Source organism: Crocuta crocuta, unplaced genomic scaffold, assembly GCF_008692635.1.
Source record: "Crocuta crocuta isolate KB4526 unplaced genomic scaffold, BGI_CrCroc_1.0 scaffold323, whole genome shotgun sequence".
Classification (NCBI taxonomy): domain Eukaryota; kingdom Metazoa; phylum Chordata; class Mammalia; order Carnivora; family Hyaenidae; genus Crocuta; species Crocuta crocuta.
This window is the reverse complement of record NW_027536465.1, coordinates 3,052,267-3,073,034: the sequence shown is the minus strand read 5'-3', so window position 1 is coordinate 3,073,034 and position 20,768 is coordinate 3,052,267. Positions and strand designations below refer to the sequence as shown.

The window sequence follows — 20,768 nt, the reverse complement described above, 5'->3', positions numbered from 1 at the left end:
TAAGGCCTGTGGCCCAGGCCACGCCCCCACCCCACCCAAGCCACGCCCCTGCCTTAGCCCTGCCCTCCCAGGGCTGGGCCTTTTTCCTTTTCTACCCATTCTTTTCCAATTCATTTTGTTATTTCCAACTCTTCACTTTCATTCTCACTTCTTCTACTTCTTTACCCATTCGTCCTTCCTTGTCATTTTACTATTTCCCTAACCCTTTTGTTTCCCCCCAAATGGTAAAAGGGGCGGAAAAGAGGAGCCTATGACACAGGAATCCCAGTCACCTGGGCTCCCAGGGATACTTGGGACAATGTGGCATCTGCTCACTCTGCCAGTGTGCCTATACACATGCGCCTCCGGCCACCCAAATGATGAAGATGCTCTTTCTAGTCCACAGCAAGCTTTCCCCGGGCCGTTCCTTCATCCCGAGCCCCAGCGTCCGCTCCTGGGACGCCACTTCTGGGTGGGCGAGCAGCGGACCCACTCCCAACTTGTCACTTGGGCCTGCTCCTGTGGTGCTTTCCCCTCAGCTTTGTGTGATGGTCACGGTAGCCCCTTGGCCTAGCGTGACTTGGGGGTATCAGACTCTTACCTGATGAAGAAAAACTGGCCCGCAGACGTTCAGTGACTGGTGGTGGGCTGTGGTCTCGCCTCCTGCCCTGCTGCTGCCTCCCGCAGAGACCCCTCCACGCTTCCATTTCAGCTTTCCCGAAAGCCGTGCTGGCGCCCTCCGCCATCCTGCAGCCCCTGCAGCCCCCGCCCAAGATGTTACTGCTGCTCCCGGAGGCGGGCCGGCCTGCCCTCTCCCCTGGACACAGCCCTCCTTCCGGGGCCCCAGGGCCCCCAGCTGGCGTCAGGACCACCAGCCTGCTGTCTCCCACCCCTGCACCACCCACTCGGCCGCCAGCTACCCTGGTGGCCACTCCCATGCCCCGTGCCTCCCTCCTGGGGACCCTGGGACCTCCCTCGCAACTACAGGAGGTGACCCCTTCCTTGCCCAGGGGCCCAGCAGCCACGCAGCTGGCACCAGGGTCCTCTGCCTGTTGGCACCTGGGAGCCACGTATGAGTCAGGAAGCCGCTGGACAGAGGCTGGGTGTTCCCAGTGCTGGTGCCAGGTAGGTGGGAGGGGTCCTGGGGGCTGCCTGGGTCCAGTGTCCAGGGCCTCGTGATGGCTGGAAGTCCTCTTCTGCTTCCAGAACGGGGAGGTGACCTGTGAAAAGGTGCCGTGTGAAGCTGCTTGTTCCCACCCGATTCCCTCCAAAGAGGGAGGCTGCTGCCCGTCGTGCACAGGTGGGAGCTGGTCTGGGGAGGCTAAGAGTTCCCCGCAGGGCCCTCTTCCTTCCTCCCCCAGCCCTTCTGCAGCTGGAAGCCTGTTCTCTAACTTTGGGGTACATTAGAACCACCTGAATCATTAGAATCTGGAGACCTCACCCCCAGAGCTTCTGATTTATTAGGCGTGGGGTAGGGCCTGGGGATTTGCATTTCCAGCAAGTTCCCGGGTGATGGCTGAAGTTGCTGGTCCAGGCACCACACTTTGAGACCCACTGGTCTATGCTGTGGTTTCCCTCAAGTGGAACTTTCCATCTTTTGGGGATCCTTTTTGACCCTCATTCATTCATTCATTCATTCAGTGAGTTCCTCCACATCTACCTTCTCCAGATCTCCCCTCCCCTATACCAACTCCCCTCCTATGGCCAGAGGAGTGATCCTTTATGAATTCTGTCTTCTTTTCAATTCCCTCCTATGATCTGCCTACACTTTTTCACTGGCTTCCCACTGCTGTTAGGATACGACCCTAAATCTTAATGAGTCCTTCAAACAGAGCTTCTCAAAACTCACTCTGCACTCGAATTCCTGGGATCTTGTTACAATGCAGCTTCTCCTTCAGTAGATCGGGGCTGCAGGGTGGGGGTGGGGGTGGGGGTGAACCGCTGTGTTCAGCTCCGGTGATGAGATGTCGAGGCTACTGCGATTAGAGCAGCAGTGAAGACATCTTCCTAAGGGTTAGAATGAGAATAGACTTAGTGATCTGTTGGGGATGACCGTGACCTTTTCCCTCGTTCCTACTCTTTTGTGAGCCCTGATTGCCAATGCCTGGGCACCTTATTGCTGAGGCCGTGGGTCCCTCCAAGTCCCCTGGATAAAGACAACTGAGTCCATAGAGGTTAAGTGACATGTCCAAGGTCACTGAGGTAAATGAATGGACAGGCCAGATTTTGAACCCAGAGCTGTCTGGCGGCCTTTCCTGTCTTATGGGAAAAATATGCCAGGTCCTCAATGTGGTTCTAGCTTTACAGACACAAATGGAGCCCCTCCTGGGCCATCTTCTGCGGGTGTCTCCTGCTTACCTCTTGGGGGTTCCTAGGACTGCACAGTTCTGGGTGCCCGGATCTGCCACTCCAGAGGCATCCTGGCCAGTGAGAGAAGGTTCCAGGTACATTTTGCCTGGAAAAGTAATGAGATCTCAAGCTTCCTCTGCTTTGAAGAGGCCTGATGCCTCCGCTCCTGTTTGTCTTTCAAAGGCTGTTTTCACAGTGGCGTCATCCGAGCTGAAGGGGACGTGTTTTCACCTGCCAGTGAGAACTGCACTGTCTGTGTCTGCCTGGTGAGCCTCACAAGAGCCCCGGAGTGGGCGCGGGTGTTTTCCTAACCTTTGGGGGTTTGAGCGGAAGAGGGAAAGATCGGGTGTTAAAGGTGGGCTTGTCAAATGGAAGGAGAGTTCCCAGCTTGTGGATTTGGGTCGGAATCTGTCAAATTTAAAGGCGTGGGGGTCTTGGAGTCAGGGAGGCCTCTGCTGGGCAGGAAAGAGCCAACGGGCACACAGCATCCATCTGTCTAGGAAGGGGAGGGGATGAAACTCCCTTGGAAACTTCCCACCAGGGAGGCTGTTTTTCTCTCCAGGCAAAATATTTGCCAGCACAATAAAGGTATCCATGTTTGAGAGGGAGGAGGCTCATTACCAGAGTCCGCTTGCTTAGAGTAAGAGTATTATTTTGCATTAGGCAAAGTCACTTGTCTAAGAATAGTTATTAAGCACCTACTGTGTTCCGGACACTGCCAGGTGCTGTCACGCAGACTTGGTTATGAACACTCCGTGTGCACCAGGCACGGAGCTTGGGGCTTTCCATCTATCGCCTTACCCAAGACTCCTGGCACCTTGTCTGGGTTGGCTTTCCTGTCCCTGTTCTACAGAGGAAAAGACCAAGGCTGGGAGGTGGCAAGAGCTGGGGTTTGAGCTGAGGTCTGTCTGTATCCAAGGCCTGGGCTCTGTCCACCAACCCTCACTGCCTGGCAGTGACCATGGAGGCTGCAGTGTGAGATGGGGGGGTAAGGCATGTACACGGCCCTTTACTGGGCCCTTCCTGTGTGCCACACACGCGCACACAACACACACACGCACACGTGGCCGCAGTGGCCAAGTGCTTTCGTGCATCATGTCATTGTGGGTATCCTTAGCAACCCCCGACGGAGGCGCCGCTTCCAGCCCATTTCACAGATAGGGAGACTGAGGCTCAGGGAGATGATGGGCAGTGTCCAAAGTCTTATGACTTGTTAGAGGAGGAGCAAACATTGCAGGTCACCTCTGGCAGCTCCAGAGGCAGGAGGATTATTATTATTATTTTTTTTGCCTCAACTTCAATTTTAAAAATTAAGTTTTAAGGGGTGCCTGGGTGGCTCAGTCCATCAAGCACATGACTCTGGTTCTGGCTAGTTCATGATCTCACAGTTCGTGAGTTCGAGCCCCATGTCAGGCTCTGTGCTGACAGGGCAGGGCCTGCTTGGGATTCTCTTTCACCCTCCCTCTCTCTTTGATCCTCCACTGCTCACACGCACGCACACACACACACACACACACACACACACATACATACACACACACTCTCTCTCTCTCTCTTAAAATACATAAATAAACATTACAAAAAATTCTTAAATAAAAAATTTAAGTTTTAAATTTAATTTTTTCAATAGCCAATAGTCATGTGGTTCAAAACTCAGATGCACAGGAAGGCATCTCTGGTGGAGTAACCTCTGTTCGCCTCTTCCCGGCGTCCTTCCAGAAGCTTCTATGTGCTGTGGGAGGATGTTCTCGCCACACTGTAGCAAATGCCAGGAACTGAGTCCCTGCACACTGTCCTTGTTGTCACCAAGGTGGCATTCAAAGGTTTTGGATGGCTTCCTTTAGGAGGCTTTGGTGTTGGACAGGAAGCTTGAGGGGTGGTGTGAAATAGGGACTGAGCTTGAGGGTGCCTCCGGGCCTGGCTCCCCTCCTCCCCCTGCCCCTCCCCCACCACCACCTCTCCCCTCTGCAGGCAGGAAATGTGTCCTGCATCTCCCCTGAGTGTCCCCCTGGCCCCTGTCACACCTCCCTGAAGTCAGATTGCTGTACTTGTGTTCCAGGTAAGTGAGCATCTGGGGTTCGGGGTAGGGGATTTGGCTTCTGTGTGTGTTTTTGGGAGCGAGGTTTTTGGGAGCGAGGGTGAGTGGAGCAGAGGAAGGAGACTGATTTTTGCTTCAGAAACAAAGATCAAGTGAAGCATTTCAAAGCACCAGTTTAATTGAGCGCCTACTATGTGCAAAGTGCTTTAGAATGCTAGATTGGGCTCACAGCCCAGCCTGCCCCTTGCCCTAGGCGGCGCCTTCCACACAGCCAGGAAGGGTTGTGAGTCGGCCCTTGAGACTGGAAGGGCGTCTCCCACTTCCCCACTAATGAGTTGGTCCTTTGTTAAAAATGTGGTTCTCTTTTCCTGGGATGACCTCATCATCATCACGAATGTTCCCTGATGGCTCTGTGCTGCTGCTTGCCAGCCCTTGATCTCATGAAATCCATGTGGCACAGCCTTGAGGGAGTCCTATTCAGAGGCCCATTTCATAGATGACGAAACTGAGGCTCACGGAAGTCATTGCTGCCCAGAGACATAACGACCAGTTAATATAAGAACAGAACTTGAAATCAAGGCTGCCTGATTTCAAAGCTGGTGTTCTTCAAAACATTCTTTTTTAAATTTTTATTTATTTTTAATGTTTTTTTTTAATGTTTATTTATTTTTGAGAGAGAGACTGAGTGTGAGCAGGGGAGGGGCAGAGAGAGAGAGAGAGAGAAAGAGAGGGGGGAGGCGGGGAGACACAGAATCTGAAGCAGGCTCAAGGCTCTGAGCTGTCAGCACAGAGCCCAATGCAGGGCTCGAACCCATGCACCATGAAATAAATGACCTGAGCTGAAGTCGGACGCCTAACCGACTGAGCCACCCAGGTGCCCCTAAAAAATTCTTTTCTTAACTTTTAAATATTATTTTTAGCTAAGACATTTCTGAACAGGTAATGTTCTGCCTATGAAGTAGGAGCAGTTTTCAGCTCTTATCAACCCCATTCTACAGAGGAGAAGATTGGGGCTTAGAGAAATTAAGTATGTCACCTTGAGTCCCTCCCTAGTGAGTTGCATAGCTGGGATTTGAACCCAGGTCAGTCTGACCAAGCCAGGTGGGCCTGGGCCATTTTTAGGCTGTTTTTATCCATAGGGGGGCGCTCTCACTGACCCCTCCCCGCCTCCAGGGGATACCATTTGTCCCAGACCTTGTCCGGGGTGTCTGGGCCATCAGTCTCTTTTCATTTCTTCTTTTTTTCTTACCCTTTAGTTATTCAGGGATCCCTCCCTTTTTGGTTAAGGGCCTTATTTTACATATGATTCATTCTCCATCAGTTTTGAAGTAACAGCTGATTTTTTTGCCAAGGGTTTGGAGGGGAGCGGCTGGCTCCCTGAGTGGGGGGTATGCTGGAGGGCATGGTGGGAGTGTTAGCTTCCCGAGCCCCCCCCAGACTGTTCCCCTTTCTCCTTAGCTGCCCTGGCCCCCAGACCTTGAGCTGCCTCTCCCTTTCTCCTCCGCAGTGAGATGCTATTTCCACGGCCGCTGGTACGCAGATGGGGCTGTGTTCAATGTGGATGGTGACGAGTGTACCACCTGTGTCTGCCAGGTAGGGGGGTGCGGGGCGAGGGGCAGGGTGCAGGACTTCCCCGGCAGGCCTTGACTGGGAGACTAGGCGCTGCCATCCGGCAGAAGGGAGACTGAGGCAGCAAAGGCATTAAGAAGACCTGCGTTCACCAAGGCCTGCCCACGGTCTCCTTGAAGCTCACCCTGCAGCAGAGCTATTTATAGAGCACCTACTGAGTGCCCAGAGCAATGCCGAATCCTGGGGACAGAGCTAAGTGCAAGACAGCCCCAGTCCCCTCTTTCAGGGAGCCCACAGCCCACAGTGACCAGGGCTCCTAACCAGAAGGGAAGACTTCTTGGAGGGAGGGATGCTAAGTTGAGACCGGAGGGGTGAGGAGAGGAGCTGAGGCAGGGTCACCGGGCTGATGTGTCCCTGCTGGCTGGGACACAGAGTGCGGGGGACTGCAGGCCAGAGCAGAACTGCACACGGGGACTGACTGTGCTTGAGTTGGGGCCCGAGAAGCAGGGCCTGGGGCAGGAATCTTGTGTACGTCATCTTCAGAATGCTCTGGAGGGGCCAGCCAGGGGCAGAGGGAGGGGCCAGGTAAAGACCTCAGGCCGACTCCACTCCACAGGGAGCTCTGGAGGGAGTTGCATGGCAGAGAAAGGTGTGCGCAGAGGTCAGAGAGCCGGGGAGTGGAGTCAAGGGGTAAAGGAACCCTCCAGGCGCTTGGAGGACTCGGCGGCCCCTGTGAGCCAAGGGCAGTACTTAGAGGAAGGGGTCGTGGGGAGGAGGGGGCCTCACAGCCTCTCCCGCAGACTCGGGCTGAGGGCTCTGGCCTTGGCTGAGCTCCTGACAGGTTTGGGTGGTGGAGCCGTGCGATCGCGCTGGTGCACGAGAACGTTCTGTGGCTGCAGGGTGAGGGCACACGGGGGTGAGAGCAGGTGGCTGTTGCAGAAGGGAAGGGAAGAGGCGCTGGGGCTGCGGCCCGGGCAAGCGGAGACCCCTGGCCCAACATTGGGACATCGCAGAACATGCTCCCGGCCGCCCCCACCCCCATCCCTGGAGATTCTTTGTCTCTTTTTGGAGGGTGACAGCCACCTGCCAGCCTCTTCTTCAGCTCTCAGATGGCCCAGGGCCGAGGAGCTGCCCTCAGTGGCCCATGTGCCTGGGTTCTCTTCCAGAACGGGGAGGTGGAATGTTCCTTCACACCTTGTCCGGAACTGGATTGTCCCCGGGAGGAGTGGTGGCTGGGCCCTGGACAGTGCTGTTTCAGCTGCCGGGAGCCCACACCCATGACAGGTGAGGGCCCCCAGCCCCGTGTCCCGGGGCGATGTCCTCCAGGAGGGAGGCTGACTTTGCCCGCAAAGACTTAGTGTGTGTATGTCTCTGTGAGTGTGTATGTGTATATTTGTGGTGATTGTGTGAGTGCGTGAGTGTGTGTGGTTATGGGTCCGAAGGTTAAGTGTGTTTGTGTGAGGTGACTGTGTGTACCGGGCACACGTTTGGAGGGAAGATGCACTAACTGAGGGAGCCCCCGGGCCCAGCAGGTGGCCCAACGGACACCCGGAACCCGCCTGCGCAGCGTGAGCGAGCAGAGGGGGCCGGCCCTGGTGGGGTGCTGCTGTAGGTCGGGCTGGCGCTCAGCACCCTCCTCGGCACCCGTGACCACCCGTGCTTTCTCCCTCACTGTCCCCCGGCCAGGCTGCGCTCTCGACGACAACGGGGTTGAGTTTCCGATTGGACAGATCTGGTCTCCCGGTGACCCCTGTGAGTTATGCATCTGCCAGGTGAATGACAGCGTGCACGCCTTCAGCTGCTTCCCCGGCTGCCCCTCTGCCCTGCCTGGGCCTCCCCGCCGGGCACCCCTGCTGCTCTAGAAGCTGGGCCGCCTCAGCCCGCGCCTTGTCTCCCTCCCTTGCTGGCAGCTTCCGTGGTCAGGGAAAGGTCCGGGACCCAGTTTATTCTGTCCTCGGTAGCTCGTCCAGGACAGCGGAGCTCGGCAGCCCGCCTAGATGGGGTATGACACGTGGCTCACGGGGACTCAGGGGTCCCAAGAGTGGGTTTTCCCCGGGCATGGATGACTGAAGCGGCGTGGCAGCCTGCGGCTTAGCGGCACAGGCCTTTCCGGTGCAGCTGCAGTGTTTCCTTCGGGAATGTGAATCTGTGACCTCAGCTCATCAGAAACGGATAAAGGAGAGGGTGCTCAAGCTTTACAGTCAACTTGACCCAGATGCCAACACAGCCACTTACTGAGAGAAACGCTTGCTTTCAGCTCATTAAGCATGCACGTTGGCTTCTCTTCCCAGTTCTTAATGAACCCCTCGGAGCTTAGAGCTTTATTTCTCAAAATGAGGTCCCTGCACCCGCAGTGTCCTCGGCATCACCGGGAGCTTGCTGGACACCCATGGTCTCCAGGTGGCTCAGAACCCCGGAGCTCAGAATCTGCATTTTAATCCCCGGGTGACTCGTGTGCACCCTGGCGTGTGACACACACAGCCTCCAAGCACCTTGGATGAGCCATTTGTTAAAAAGCCTTAGACCCTTGCAGAACTTGGAAACGTTTCCTTGGAATTGCCGTTGGGAGGAGGACGCATCCGCCGCCTTCCCCCCTTAGGACTGACTCCGGGCACTCATGGTCTGAGAACGTGCAGATTCTGGGGGGGAAGAAAAGAAACCATATGTGGCGCTTTTGTCTTCTGAAATAGACATTTCCGGTGGAATAGTTTTCTATAAAAATAGGATTTTATTGTACTCTATAGGTTTGGGGTGGGCCGGGCTTCCGGGGAAAAGCTGAGAAGAATTTGGATGGGGTGGTGGTGAGCTTTGGCTGCTGCCAGAGAAGGACGGGGAGCCAAGGAGACTGAAACCCCCGCTCTGACCTTCCTTCTCCTTAGATAGGGGAGCCTTCCTGGAAGGCTCACACCCCCTTTCCCAGGGAGCCGGTCCTCTGTGTGGGGGGACCTGGCATGACCCAGCTGCATCATGGTGCCCTCCNTGTTTCAGGTGGGGTGTTGGTGAAGTTCTTCCTTCCTTCAGGCAGATGGCTCAGTGAGCTGCAAGAAGACAGACTGTGTGGACTCCTGCCCTCACCCAATTCGGATCCCTGGGCAGTGCTGTCCCGACTGTTCAGCAGGTAATTTCCTGCTTGCGGGGCCACACAGCTCGCCATCCCCCTCGCCGCTCCCCTTGGCAGGGATGCTCGGCGTACCGCCTCCCCTTCTCCCCCCACATCTGGGCTCACCCTGCCCCCCAGGTTTCTCCAGACACAGGCTTTATCTCCAGTCAGCCTCACAACACCCCCACGGGAGAAACCCATTTTACAGAGGAGGAAAGTGGGGGTTTGGAGACATAAAGCCGTTGGCCCCAGGCAGTCCCTGTCTGGGTGCTGGAAGCAGATAGATATGCTGAGTTTGTAGCCTTGGTTGGGGGGAGGCTGTGTGTGACAAAGATTCATACCCGTGAAACAGGAAACAGTGAGAGGATAGAAAAATGATACTTTTTTTGCGGCACCTTGGTGGCTTAGTCACGTGACTATCCGACTCTTGATTTCAGATCATAATCTCACAGTTCGTGGGATTGGGCCCCGTGTCAGCCTCGGTGCTGACAGCGAGGAGCCTGCTTGGGATTCTCCCTTTCTCTCTCTGTCCGTTTGCATGCGTGTTCTCTAGGTCACTCTCTCAAAATAAATAAACTTTAAAAAATGATACTTTTTTCAAGATTTAAAAAAATTTTTTTTAAAATAATGTCTACACCCAACGTGGGGCGTGAGCTCGTAACCCCAAGTTCAAGAGTCACACGCTCTTGCGACTGAGCCAGCCAGGCTCTCTGAAACTTTTTTGTTTATATTAACTTTTACCTGTTCCGTTGTTTCAAAAGTAACATTTGACTGAAGAAGATACAGAAAGTAAAAATAAAAACAATTACAAAGGGCCCCTTATTGCCTTTAGCCTCATGGTTTGTTTTTTTAGTCTCTTTTCATAACATAAATATCTGTATCTACAGGTAACGTATCTGTAACATGTATCTATATGTAACAAATAATACATATAATATATATGCATGATAAAAGAGTTCTCTGCTCTCCTGTCACCTGCTTTTATAGGTACTAGAATGTGATAAATGTCATCGAGGTGGCAGTGCTCAGATCTGGCCTCTGCGGGCTTGGGGAAATGGAGGGGGGCAGTGTGGGGGAATGTCCTGGAAGGCGGGGACTGGCTGGGGGTGGGAGGAAGGGCACTCAGGTTGTGTCTCCCAGTCCCCCTGGCTTGATCTTGCCTGGTGAGGGGCTTCTTTCCCTGGAAGTAGAGACACTCTGACCCCTCTGCTAAATCCAGGGCAAAAAAAAAAGTATGCACCCACTCCAGACCTGTGCTCTCTCTCTTCGGCAAACCCCGCGGTGGCTGCCTGGGGCTGGCCTGACCTTTGCTCCCCAGAAAACTCGTGGACCTTCATCCTTGGCAGGCACCTGGTCACCAGCCTCCTTCCTGGCTGGCTGGCTCACCCCGTGCTCTCTCTGGCAGGCTGCACCTACACAGGCAGAATCTTCTACAACAACCAGACCTTCCCATCCGTGCTGGATCCGTGTCTGAGCTGCATCTGCCTGGTATGGACCACCCGGACCTGACCCCTGTCTGTGGAAACTCCACAGATGCCACTGACCCCTGCTCCTGAACCTTGGAGGCATAATCTAGAGCCTTCCTAGAGGAAAGCCACCCTGGGGCACGGTGACAGGTGGCCCTACCAAGGGTGAATCTTTACCCAGGGCCAGAGAAATATTTTTAAGCTTGCCCAGCAGAAGTCCTCTGCTTCTGGGTGACCAGGGGGAGTCCCGGGGGGCTTCCCGTAGTAAGTGCGTGCATGCTCGCTGAGGGTGCAGGTGAGGGGCTCAGGCCCGGGACTCTGAGCTAGAATCTGTGATATACTCACGTTATCGAGCTCTGGTGTATGCCCGCCCAGGTCCCGGCCCTTTCTTTGCATGAGCTCAGTTAATCTTCGGGAGGATCTTCTGAGGTGGGTGCCACGGTCATGTCCCTCTGCTAGGTGAGGAAACTGAGGCACAGAGAGAGAAGTCCTTCCCTAAGATCCTCGCGCTGGTCCGCTGACATGCCAAGAATCGAATCCTAGTATCTGAGTCTGGGCTCTAGGAAGTGTATTTTTGTCCCTAAGTCAGGCTGCCTCTTGGTCTGAAAAAGCATGTGAGATAGTTAACATCACTGAGTATTTGGAGAATGGGCGGAGGGGGGAAGTCCTACTCCTTGTCACCCTGGCAACGCCCGAGGTTCGTGGAGTCAGGATGCCGAGTGGAAAGGACAAGGTCTACAGAAACAGAGAAACTCAGGGTGGAGGTCTGGCTCTGCTGAGTGGCCCTTTCGTTCACGTGCTTGGGGGAGCTTCAAGCTTCTGGGCCCTTCTTTCTCCTCGGTTTCTGGTGCTCACCTTTCCTGGGTAGTTTGTGGGTTTGGTCAGCAGGGACCTGTTGACGGATGAGCTGCATGGTCAAGGCCACGCCCTTCGCTCTGTGGGGCTTGCGTTTTGTCGAGAAGACAGACTCTAACTGAGTGAATGAATGAACCTCTTCCCCCACGGCGGCGGCCCCGATGGCCACTCAGTGGTTACGTGGCTGTCCTTCCCGGCTGTCCCAGCAGCTGCCCAGAGCCAAGGGCCTTGTGTGTTTTCTGTGTCCCGCAGCTGGGCTCGGTGGCCTGCTCCCCCGTGGACTGCCCCATCGCCTGCACCTACCCTTTCCACCCTGACGGAGAATGCTGCCCAGTTTGCAGAGGTGAGTGGGAACAGCACCCCGCCTCCCAGGCTCCCAGCTGGGCCTCGGCTCTCATGGCCCGGTCCCCTCTGCCCCCCCTGCAGACTGCAACTACGAGGGAAGGAAGGTGGTGAACGGCCAGGTGTTCACCTTGGACGATGAGCCGTGTACCCAGTGCACGTGCCAGGTAAGCTGGGCCTGGGGACTCAGGAGCTGCCTGGCCACAGACGGCTTCTTCCTTTTTGTCCCTCTGCTGAACTGTGAGTCCCCTCAGCCGACGTGAGCCCATCTTCCTCCAGCCTTCCCAGCTTTCAGGACCAGCCAGAATGCCTCCGGATTCCACAGTCTCCTCCCTCTTTGTGGCTTCCTTAAAGCACCCCCGTGGTGTTTGTCTTCACCTGCTCAGCCTCTGTCCCGGGGTCTCTCTGTGGGTGTGAGAGGCGCGTGGGGTGCTGTTCTGGGACGGGAGATACTCTGGGCTTCCTCACGTGAGTCCCCGTGCTTCCCCAGCTGGGAGAGGTGAGCTGCGAGAAGGTGCCCTGTCAGCCGGCCTGCTCGGACCCCTCCACGCCCCCTGGCCACTGCTGTCCCTCCTGTCTAGGTGAGTGGGCCTCGGGCCCTGGGGCTTCTCCACTGTCCACTTGCATTTCGCTCCTCTTCCCAGAAACGTAGAACGTGTGAAGGGCTGGATGCGAGAAACCCAGGCTCAGAGAGGGACCACGTCTTGCTCAAGGTCACCCCACCAGTGCGCAGCGAGGACGAGCCTGGGCTTCCTCACCCTCATCCAGCGTCCCTGGGGCCGCATCTGTCACAAGGGTGTCCCTTTTCCTTCATTACCTCCTTTTTTTAAAAATTTTTTAAAAATATTTTATTTATTTCAGAATGAGAGAGAGAGAGAGAGAGACAGCTTGAGCAGGGGAGGGTCAGAGAGAGAGGGAGACACAGAATCTGAAACAGGCTCCAGGCTCTGAGCTGGCTGTCAGCACAGAGACTGACTGATGCAGGGCTCGAACCCACGAACTGCAAGATCATGACCTGAGCCAAAGTCGGACGCTTAACTGACTGAGTCACCCAGGCACCCCCATTACCTCCTTTCTTAATCTTTCTCGGTTTTCTCCCTTTTCTAAAAAAACCGCAATTTAGGAACTGAAATCAGCTTTGCGGGAGAATAATCATTCGTATGTATCGAAAACTTCTTATGTGTCTTGTTTTATTTCCTTTTCACAGCAACTGCTAGAGGTAAGGTGTTACCATCTCCATTTTCCTGGTGAGGAAACGGGGGCACGCAGAGGTGGGGTGACGCGCTCCAGGCACGTAGCTGACTGGCAGGAGAGAGCCAGGATTTGAGCCCAGAGCTGACGCATTTAGCTCCTCCGTTGTCCTGACTGCTGAAAACTATTTTCAGGTTTTTGTCCACTCCATGGCGAGTGTGCATCCGTGTGGCTCTTACTGCAGAGGTGTAGACAGGCGCTGGACCAAGTGCTGTCGCATGCGGTTTTGAAGGACCAACGCGGCCCACGGCTGGCCATTGTAAAAAGCCCCCAGATCCTCTGGTTTGCTCACCCTCCGACTTCTAAGCTGACATTTGGACGACTTCTTGCTTCTTAATGCAAGGTCCACATAATGGACCTGCTGTGAAAAATCTTGGGTCCAACAACTGTTTTTCTCACCTTTTGTGAGTTGTGTGGGGGCCCTGTGTTTAGCAGGTGGAGTCTGGGGCCATGGGGCGGTGGGAGCGGAGCGGGACCCCGGTGACATGGCGGCGCGTCACCGGGCAGGGCTGCTCGACAGAGAGGACACTTACCGTGGGGTTGCCGGCTCCCCACACGTCCTGTGACTCTACACTGTGTGTCTTCAATTTAATTTTTCCAATTTAACATGTCCGTAAAGTACCTTAAGTGTGGCTATTGTATGTTTTTTTCTAATGTTTATTTATTTTGAGAGAGAGAGAGAGAGCACGCGCGCACGCAAGCACGCTATTGGGGGAGGGACAGAGAGGGGGGGAGAATCCCAAGCAGGCTCCCTTCTTGAAGCTCCATGCTTCAACGTGGGGCTTGAACCCACAAACCATGAGGTCGTGACTTGAGCTGAAACCCAAGAGTTGGCCACTTACTGACTGAGCCACCCAGGCGCCCCACACCAGAGGATGTGTTTTTCTAAACTTCCAAGAAGACCGTGAATTTTTCAACCAATGTGTGGCCTGCGTTTCCTCTTGTATAAAATACCCACTTAACTCCTCTGACCTTTTGAGGAGGATCCTCCACACTTAGGGTGGTTCTTCAGGTCTGCAGAGCCACAGTCAGGGTCGGTGGGGCTGGAAGCATCCTGAGCCCCTCCAGCCACTACAGTGGGAACTGTTGAGGATTTTATAGATCCTGCTTCCCTTAACCCGCTACAAAGCCCACGGCAGCCTGGCGGTTCTTACTCCCCCTTCAGTCCAGGGCTTCATCGTTAGCATGATGCCAGACAGTGTACGGGGCATTTTACCTGTATTACCCTGTTTAACTGCTCCCCAGAACGTTCGATCACGGCTACCCCGATTATCTCCATTTTGGAGATGGGCAAACGGAGGCTCAGAGAAGTTAGGTTTCTGTCTTCAGGCTGCGCTCTAGTTGGTGGTGTTGAGCTCAAGCCCATGTCTCCCCTATTCCTTAGCCCGTGCTCTCTTGCCTTCAGATGGGGAAACAGAGGCCCAAGGAGGTAAAGGGAAAGCCTGGCCCCTCCTTCCGGGGCCCACCACCTTTGGCTACATTCGCCAGGCACCTCTTCCTAACAATAGCCCCTTTTCGGGAGAAGCCGCTTTTTGTTGAAATAGAATATGAATTGTTTCCTTTTGATAAGTAATAAAAAAACCAGTTTTCTTGAGATACAATTCATGCACCATACAATTCACACACTCAAAGCATATAGTTGGGTGGCTTTGGGTATATTTAGAGTTGTGTGACCGTCCTTCGGATGAGTTTTAAAATGTGATCATTCCAGGAACACCTGGGTGACTCCGCTGGTTAAGTGTCCGACTTCAGCTCAGGTCATAATCTCGTGGTTTGTGAGTTCGAGCCCCGCATCAGGCTCTGTGCTGACAGCTCAGAGCCTAGGGCCTGCTTTGGATTCTGTGTGTCTCTCTCTCTGCCTCTCCCTTGCTTGCATTCGGTCTCCCGCCTCAAAAATAAATAAAAACATTAAAAAAAATTTTTTAATGTAATCATTCCGGGTTTTATGATCATACGTTTCTCTAATACTCTTCCTTCTTCATTCCCTGCTCTCACAGCCTAAGCCTCTTCCTTTGCTTGTTCTCTGCCCATGTGTCAAGCCCTTATGATGTGCCAGGCTCCAGGCTGAGACTTCAAAAAGTTTTTTTTTTAATAGACTTTATTTTTTAGAGCAAGTTTAGGTTCACAGCAAAATTAGCAGATGGTACAGCCTCCCCTGCTGTGAACATCCTGTTCGTTGCAATCCATGAACGCACACGGACACATAGTTATCACCCAACGACCATCCATCCTTAACACCCGGGTTTAGGCTGAGATTCCCATGCGCCGTTCGTTCAGTCCTCAGAGTGCCCCTGTCTGTCGCAATGATGCCCATTTTACAGATGAGGACACCAAGGCCCAGGGGAGTTGTGGGCCTTATACAAAGTCACAGAGCCGATGCCTGGCAGAGTGACTTTGGGGACTGCCCCCCTCCATGCTAGGTTCCCTTTCGGTCTCTCCCTGGAGGCAAGGGCCAGCTGGTCCTTACCAGGCATGAGAGGCCTCTGTCCCCGGGGCAGCTCATCCCATAGCTGCCTCGGCCATCGAGGAAAACCAATGTGCATCTTGTTTCCCCCCCTTCTCTCTAGATTCCCTGGAAAGAAAAGCCGTGGAGTTTGGCAAAGCAGCTCGGAGCCCCCGTGGGGACACCGAGGTCCCCGTCAACTGTAGCTCGTGCCCGGGCCCCCCAGCATCATTGCCTCAGAGGCCAGTGCTCCCCGTTCTCCAGCGCCTCCTCAGAAGGAACCTGACTACCGTGCAAACTCTACCCACGAGCCCCTCAGGAGCCTGGGCCTCCCCCTTCCCCCGTTTGGGGTCCGGGGGCACATTCCCAGGGGAGCCGGGGGGCCCCCAGCCCTCACCAGGGCCTCTGATCCTTCCAAGAGCCTCCACTCTACCTCCAGCCGCTCTGGGGGCTCCTGAGCCGCTTCCTGTGAGTCCAGAGCCCCCATCCCCACCTGGAGCTCAGACGGTGACCAGATGGCCTTCTCCGCCTGCCTCTGTCCTGACCCAAACGTCAGCCCATTCCACGACGGCCCCCAGCCCCTCGGAGACCCCTGCCACCCCCCTCAGGCCTCACAGACTCTCTCCCGCCACCTCCGGACTCTCTGCAGCCCTGGAGGCCACGGCCAGCGCCAGCCCCCGGCTCACGGGGACCTCAGGGGAGGAGGAGGCCACCGGGTAAGCAGGCCTCCGCTTCAGAGCCCTGCCTGGGAGATTCTGGACACAGACCGCTCTGCCAGTGGCTCTGGGGTGAATAAGGCTGGTGACGCCAGAGGCTCGCTTCTGCAGGGCTCCTGGGGGGATGGAAAATTCCCGGGGCCCAGTGCAGCCGCGTCCCCAAGAAGCGTTTGGAATGTGCGTGTGAAGAGGGAAACGGCATTCTCAATGGTCGGCATCCTCCTCGGCCACCACCGCTGGTCTGACTTGCGAGGAAGGTCAGGGCTGCTGAGCCCCACGCTCTGGAAGGGAGGAGTCGGAGAGGGCCTGGGATTCCCCTGGGACCGTGCCTCCAGCTGTCACCTGTCCCTCCCCGAGGTTTCCTGATTAAAGGCTGTCTCAGTCTCCCCCCAGGCTGCCCTGCTCCTTCACTTCTTGCCTTTGGAAAAGGTGGGGAAACTTCACTCCAGGACCACAGGTTGGAAACTAACACCCCATCTCACCCCCCTGCCTCCCCCCCCGCCCCCGCCAGCTTGGGAAAAAATCCCTCTGCTGAACCGGGGTGGGGTCTCATATAAGCACCTGCTAACTTTAATTTGGGGGTTGGGGGGCTCCTACAACTGAAAAGGGCAAAGATGGATGGAGGAGGAGGCTTCATAGGTTGGTTTCCCTGGGCGGGAGCCTCTGGGATGAAATAGGAACAGGCTGTCTCCCAGAGTCCCAGGGCCTCAGCCAACCCCCATTGAGGCTAGGACGGCCCTTCAGAGTTGTCCTGAGTTGGATTGGGGGGTGTGGGGGGTGGGCAGGGCTTTATGCCTCCTTGTTGATCCAGGCAAGGGGTGTGACCTTGGCCAAGCGGCTCCCTTCAGCCCAGGCAGTTTCCTAAGAGGGCTGATGGCCGAGAGCGATTCACCAACAGCCTTCCCGGCAGCCGGCAGCTTGGGGAATAAATCGTCAATCCCAAAGGGGAGGATTTGGGCAGGTGCAGCCGGTGTGCACGACAGATGGAGGGGACCGGGTCACCAGCCGGCCACCACTGAACCCTGTTTCTTCGGCAGCCCCCATCACATTTGCCCAGCCCTCACCCCCACCGCCCAGCCCAGCACACATGCAGGGGTGAGGGGAAGTGTCTGCAGTGGTACCATATGGGGCACCCGCCCAGACACTAGCGTAGCAGTGAGATCCTGATCCCAATGTGGCGGCAGGAATAACAAATCCCCAGCTAGGAGCATGGAAACCCGAGACTTGAGAGATCCAAAGGGTCCAGAGACTGTTCTATCCGGTAACACACAGGCGTGTGCCCTGCTCAGCTGGGACTGGCCCCAGGCCCTTAGGTCCGGATCCTTCCTCTGTGTCATGGGCATCGTAACACTCCTGTTGCTCGGGGCTGTGACAGTGGCAGGCACTGATGCCTCTGTGGTTTGCACTTGTGACTCGGTGCAGCCCACCCACTACACGAGCCTCCTCTCCCCCAGGATCTAATTTCAGGATGAAAGTGTCGAACGCTGGCTGCCTCCACGTTGTCCCCTTCCCGAAGAACCCAGCTATCAACGTGGTAATGGCTAAAAGTGCCAGTTTTCTCATTGCTATTCAATAAAGTGTGCAGTTGAGTTTTAATGCCAGTTTCCCCCTCCACCGAGATCAAGTAAATTGTATTTATTGTGAATGTTAAAAGAAAAAAGTCAAGGGCAGGAAGATAGCTGTAAACAGTTCTCCCAAGTTGGTCCAAGTATAACAAATGCTTATCTGGATTCCCACTCCCCAGTGACAGCTAGGACCACAGAAGCCCAAAGGGGTGTCCTAAGGTTGCACAGATTATAGGGTCTGAGCTGGGGGGAGACCCTGTTTCTCTGACTCCCAGTCTGGGCTTTGTGCCTTCACATCACACTTGGTCAGATTCTTCCGCTGGAATTTCAGAGACCACACGTGGCAGGGCGCCGTGATTACCCGGTTTTGGTTTGGGCTCCCCCAAGAGAAGACTTCAAGATAAATATCTGCGGGAGAGTCACTGACCTGGGGGTGATCCCAGGGAGCACGGCGAGGGAGGAGGGGCTGGTGAGACAGAGACGGGAAGAAAACCAATCGCGGCGCATCAAGAGTGGGTCACGGCTACGGGCATCTGGAGCCGAGTCCCTCTGCAGACCCTCCGGGAGACCGTGTGGCACACACCTAAGAATGGTCCTCCCATGGACAAAGGCGTCCTCGCGCCGCTCTGTCCCCACTCTTGCTCCCAGGCCGTTGGCCCTCCAGCAGGTCGAGCTGGCCAGGGTCAAGGAGGGAGCCTGCCTCCTTTGCGCTGGTTCCAGGGTGCAAGCAGGTGCTTGCGGAAGTGGTGAGGGAGCCGTCTGCAGAGGGCCTCCCGGCTGGCCAGGACTGCCGTCACTCACACTGTGGTCAGCATAGTCCCTTGCGGGGACCCCCGGGGGGCCCAGAGCTGTCCCCCTTCAAGCAGTGCTAACGGGACATGTTGGGAGGCCCCAGTGAGATCCAACTTGGTAAGGACGTGTTCTGCCCGAAATAAGCCCCCGGATGCGTGGGCCCCTGTCCGGGGCTGGCTGGCTCCAACAGGCTGGACGGCTGCCTTCGGGACCCCAGATGGGTGAGAGCTGCTTTTAATGAATGGGATGGGCTGGTCTGAAATCTCAGCAGCTGGTCTGAATTCTCAGACTCCAACATGCAGGGGGTGGGGGGATGGGGGCGGTGGTGTTTGTTCTGGGGTGAACACACCCTACAGTATCCGCTACCAGGAACTCCACGCTTAGGAGGGGTCTGAGGAGTAGAGGATGCAGAAGAGAAGGTGCCAGAAGGTCCGCAGTGTCAGTTTCACTGGACCTGGGGAGTTCCCAAAGGGCCACCTTAGCAGACCCTGTTCAAAAGACCTGGGTTTGGAGGTTTCGCTTTGTTTCAGTTTATTTATGTTTGAGAGAGAGACAGAATCCAAAGCAGGCTCCAGGCTCCAGGCGTCAGCATGGAGCCTGACGCCGGGCGTGAACCCACAAACCCGGAGATCATGACCCGAGCCGAAGTCAGACGTTCAATCGACTGAGCCCCCCAGGCGCCCTGTGGGTTAGGAGGTTTATAGGTGAACAGGCTTGAGAAGAAACCACATTAGGTTTTGAATTAGGATAAACTCAGATTTAAGAGTACCTTTCCTTATTTTTTTTTTTAATGTTTTATTTATTTCTAGGAGAGAGAGAGAGAGAGACAGCGTGAGCAGGGGAGGGTCAGAGAGAGAGGGAGTCACAGACTGAAACAGGCTCCAGGCTCTGAGCTGGCAGTCGGCACAGAGCCTGACGCGGGGCTCGGACCCACGAACCGCGAGATCATGACCTAAGCGAAAGTCGGACGCTTAACCGACTAAGCCACCCAGGCGCCCCGTTTTGTTTTGTTTTGTTTTTTTACCTTTCCTTATTTTTAATGTGTAGTACATTCACAGCATTAGAAATACAAACATGTAAAACTGTGTTCAATGACATGTCTCCCCCTCCCCCATCTACCCAGCTCCCCCTCTTCTTCCTTTCCAGGTTTCTGATTCTGGGCGTCATTTCTCAGGTCCTATATGGAAGTGCAAGGGAATCTTAGCTTCTTCCTTTGTAATCCAAAGATCGCTCAGTACAGGCCCGTTGTCACCTTTGCGTGTGCGCGTGTGTGTTTCACCTAACGATCCTTTCACGAGATCTTTCCCAGCACCTAGCGGAGCATACTCATTTTAAACCTTTTAACAGCTGCGGATCGGCTCCTCGTGTTCACACGCCAAGCTGTTTAAAACCATCCCCCACCGGGTGGACGCATGGGTCCTCTCAAATCTTGCTCTTCCGAAAGATGCTACAAAGAATAACCTTGTACTTACATCATTTTGCACGTGCGCAAGTATATCTTTAAGATCAATTCCCAGAAGTGACATTCTGGGCCAGAAGGCATACGCATGTCTAATTCGGGTAGATAGTGCCAAGTGGCGTTCCTTCGGGGCTGTACCAGCGTGCGGGCTCCACAGACCCGTGGCGCAGAGATCTAGGAGATGAAACTACACCCCTGGATAAGTGTGAAGGGAAAGGCTGAGCTGCGCTCACACCCCCAAGGCCTGCAGGGAGCAGAGAGGGATGAAAAAAGAAGCCCGAGACTGTTCAAAAGGAATGTGAATCCGTTGTATCTCGTGGGGCAAAGTTGGAGGAGGCAGATCGGATCCGTCAGCGCAGGGTTTCTCAGTCCAAATGGTCTGTTTTAAAGGGGAGCCTTTTTAGATTCTGTCTGGATCCAGGAATCCCAGGGTGAGGAAATGGAAGAGGGGCTGGGCTGCAGCTGCCGGGGGCCAGGAATAGAGGGGGGCAGGGGTCCAGGAAGCCGGCCCCGCGTCCCCGGAGCCTCGCACGCTGCCTGGCTCATGGCAGGTGCTCCGGAAATGCCAGAAACGGGAACACGACAGAGGAGCCAGGACAGCGTGAAATTCCTCCCTGGAACCCCGAGGAGCCCACCTGTTTATCTCAGAACCAAATAGGATGGGGACAGAATGCTGTCGGGGGTGGGAGCGGACCCATCTGCGGTCTTAAGCGTGCCCTCGGTGAAATCAGATCCACTTCCTTGTTTCCTTCCGAAAACTTATCTTGGATTCATCACTCAGGCAACACATATTTATTGAGCACCTGCAGTGTGCCAGGCCCTTGCTCTTGACGCTGAGGCTTCA

General features: G+C 55.1%; 1 protein-coding gene across 1 annotated transcript in view; it reads left to right on the top strand.

The window, feature by feature from the left end:
* Positions 1-16,494, top strand: part of VWCE (von Willebrand factor C and EGF domains) — a 27,087-nt gene extending 10,593 nt beyond the window's left edge. Inside the window, exons 10-22 of the mRNA XM_077748825.1 lie at positions 692-1,104; positions 1,186-1,279; positions 2,512-2,594; positions 4,300-4,387; positions 5,874-5,959; positions 7,102-7,219; positions 7,622-7,707; positions 8,957-9,053; positions 10,441-10,523; positions 11,609-11,699; positions 11,783-11,865; positions 12,189-12,279; positions 15,517-16,494. Coding sequence (XP_077604951.1) covers positions 692-1,104; positions 1,186-1,279; positions 2,512-2,594; positions 4,300-4,387; positions 5,874-5,959; positions 7,102-7,219; positions 7,622-7,707; positions 8,957-9,053; positions 10,441-10,523; positions 11,609-11,699; positions 11,783-11,865; positions 12,189-12,279; positions 15,517-16,112 — 2,009 coding nt within the window. The 3' untranslated portion in view covers positions 16,113-16,494. The remainder of the gene's footprint in view (positions 1-691; positions 1,105-1,185; positions 1,280-2,511; positions 2,595-4,299; positions 4,388-5,873; positions 5,960-7,101; positions 7,220-7,621; positions 7,708-8,956; positions 9,054-10,440; positions 10,524-11,608; positions 11,700-11,782; positions 11,866-12,188; positions 12,280-15,516) is intronic.
* The last annotated feature ends 4,274 nt before the right edge of the window (positions 16,495-20,768 follow it).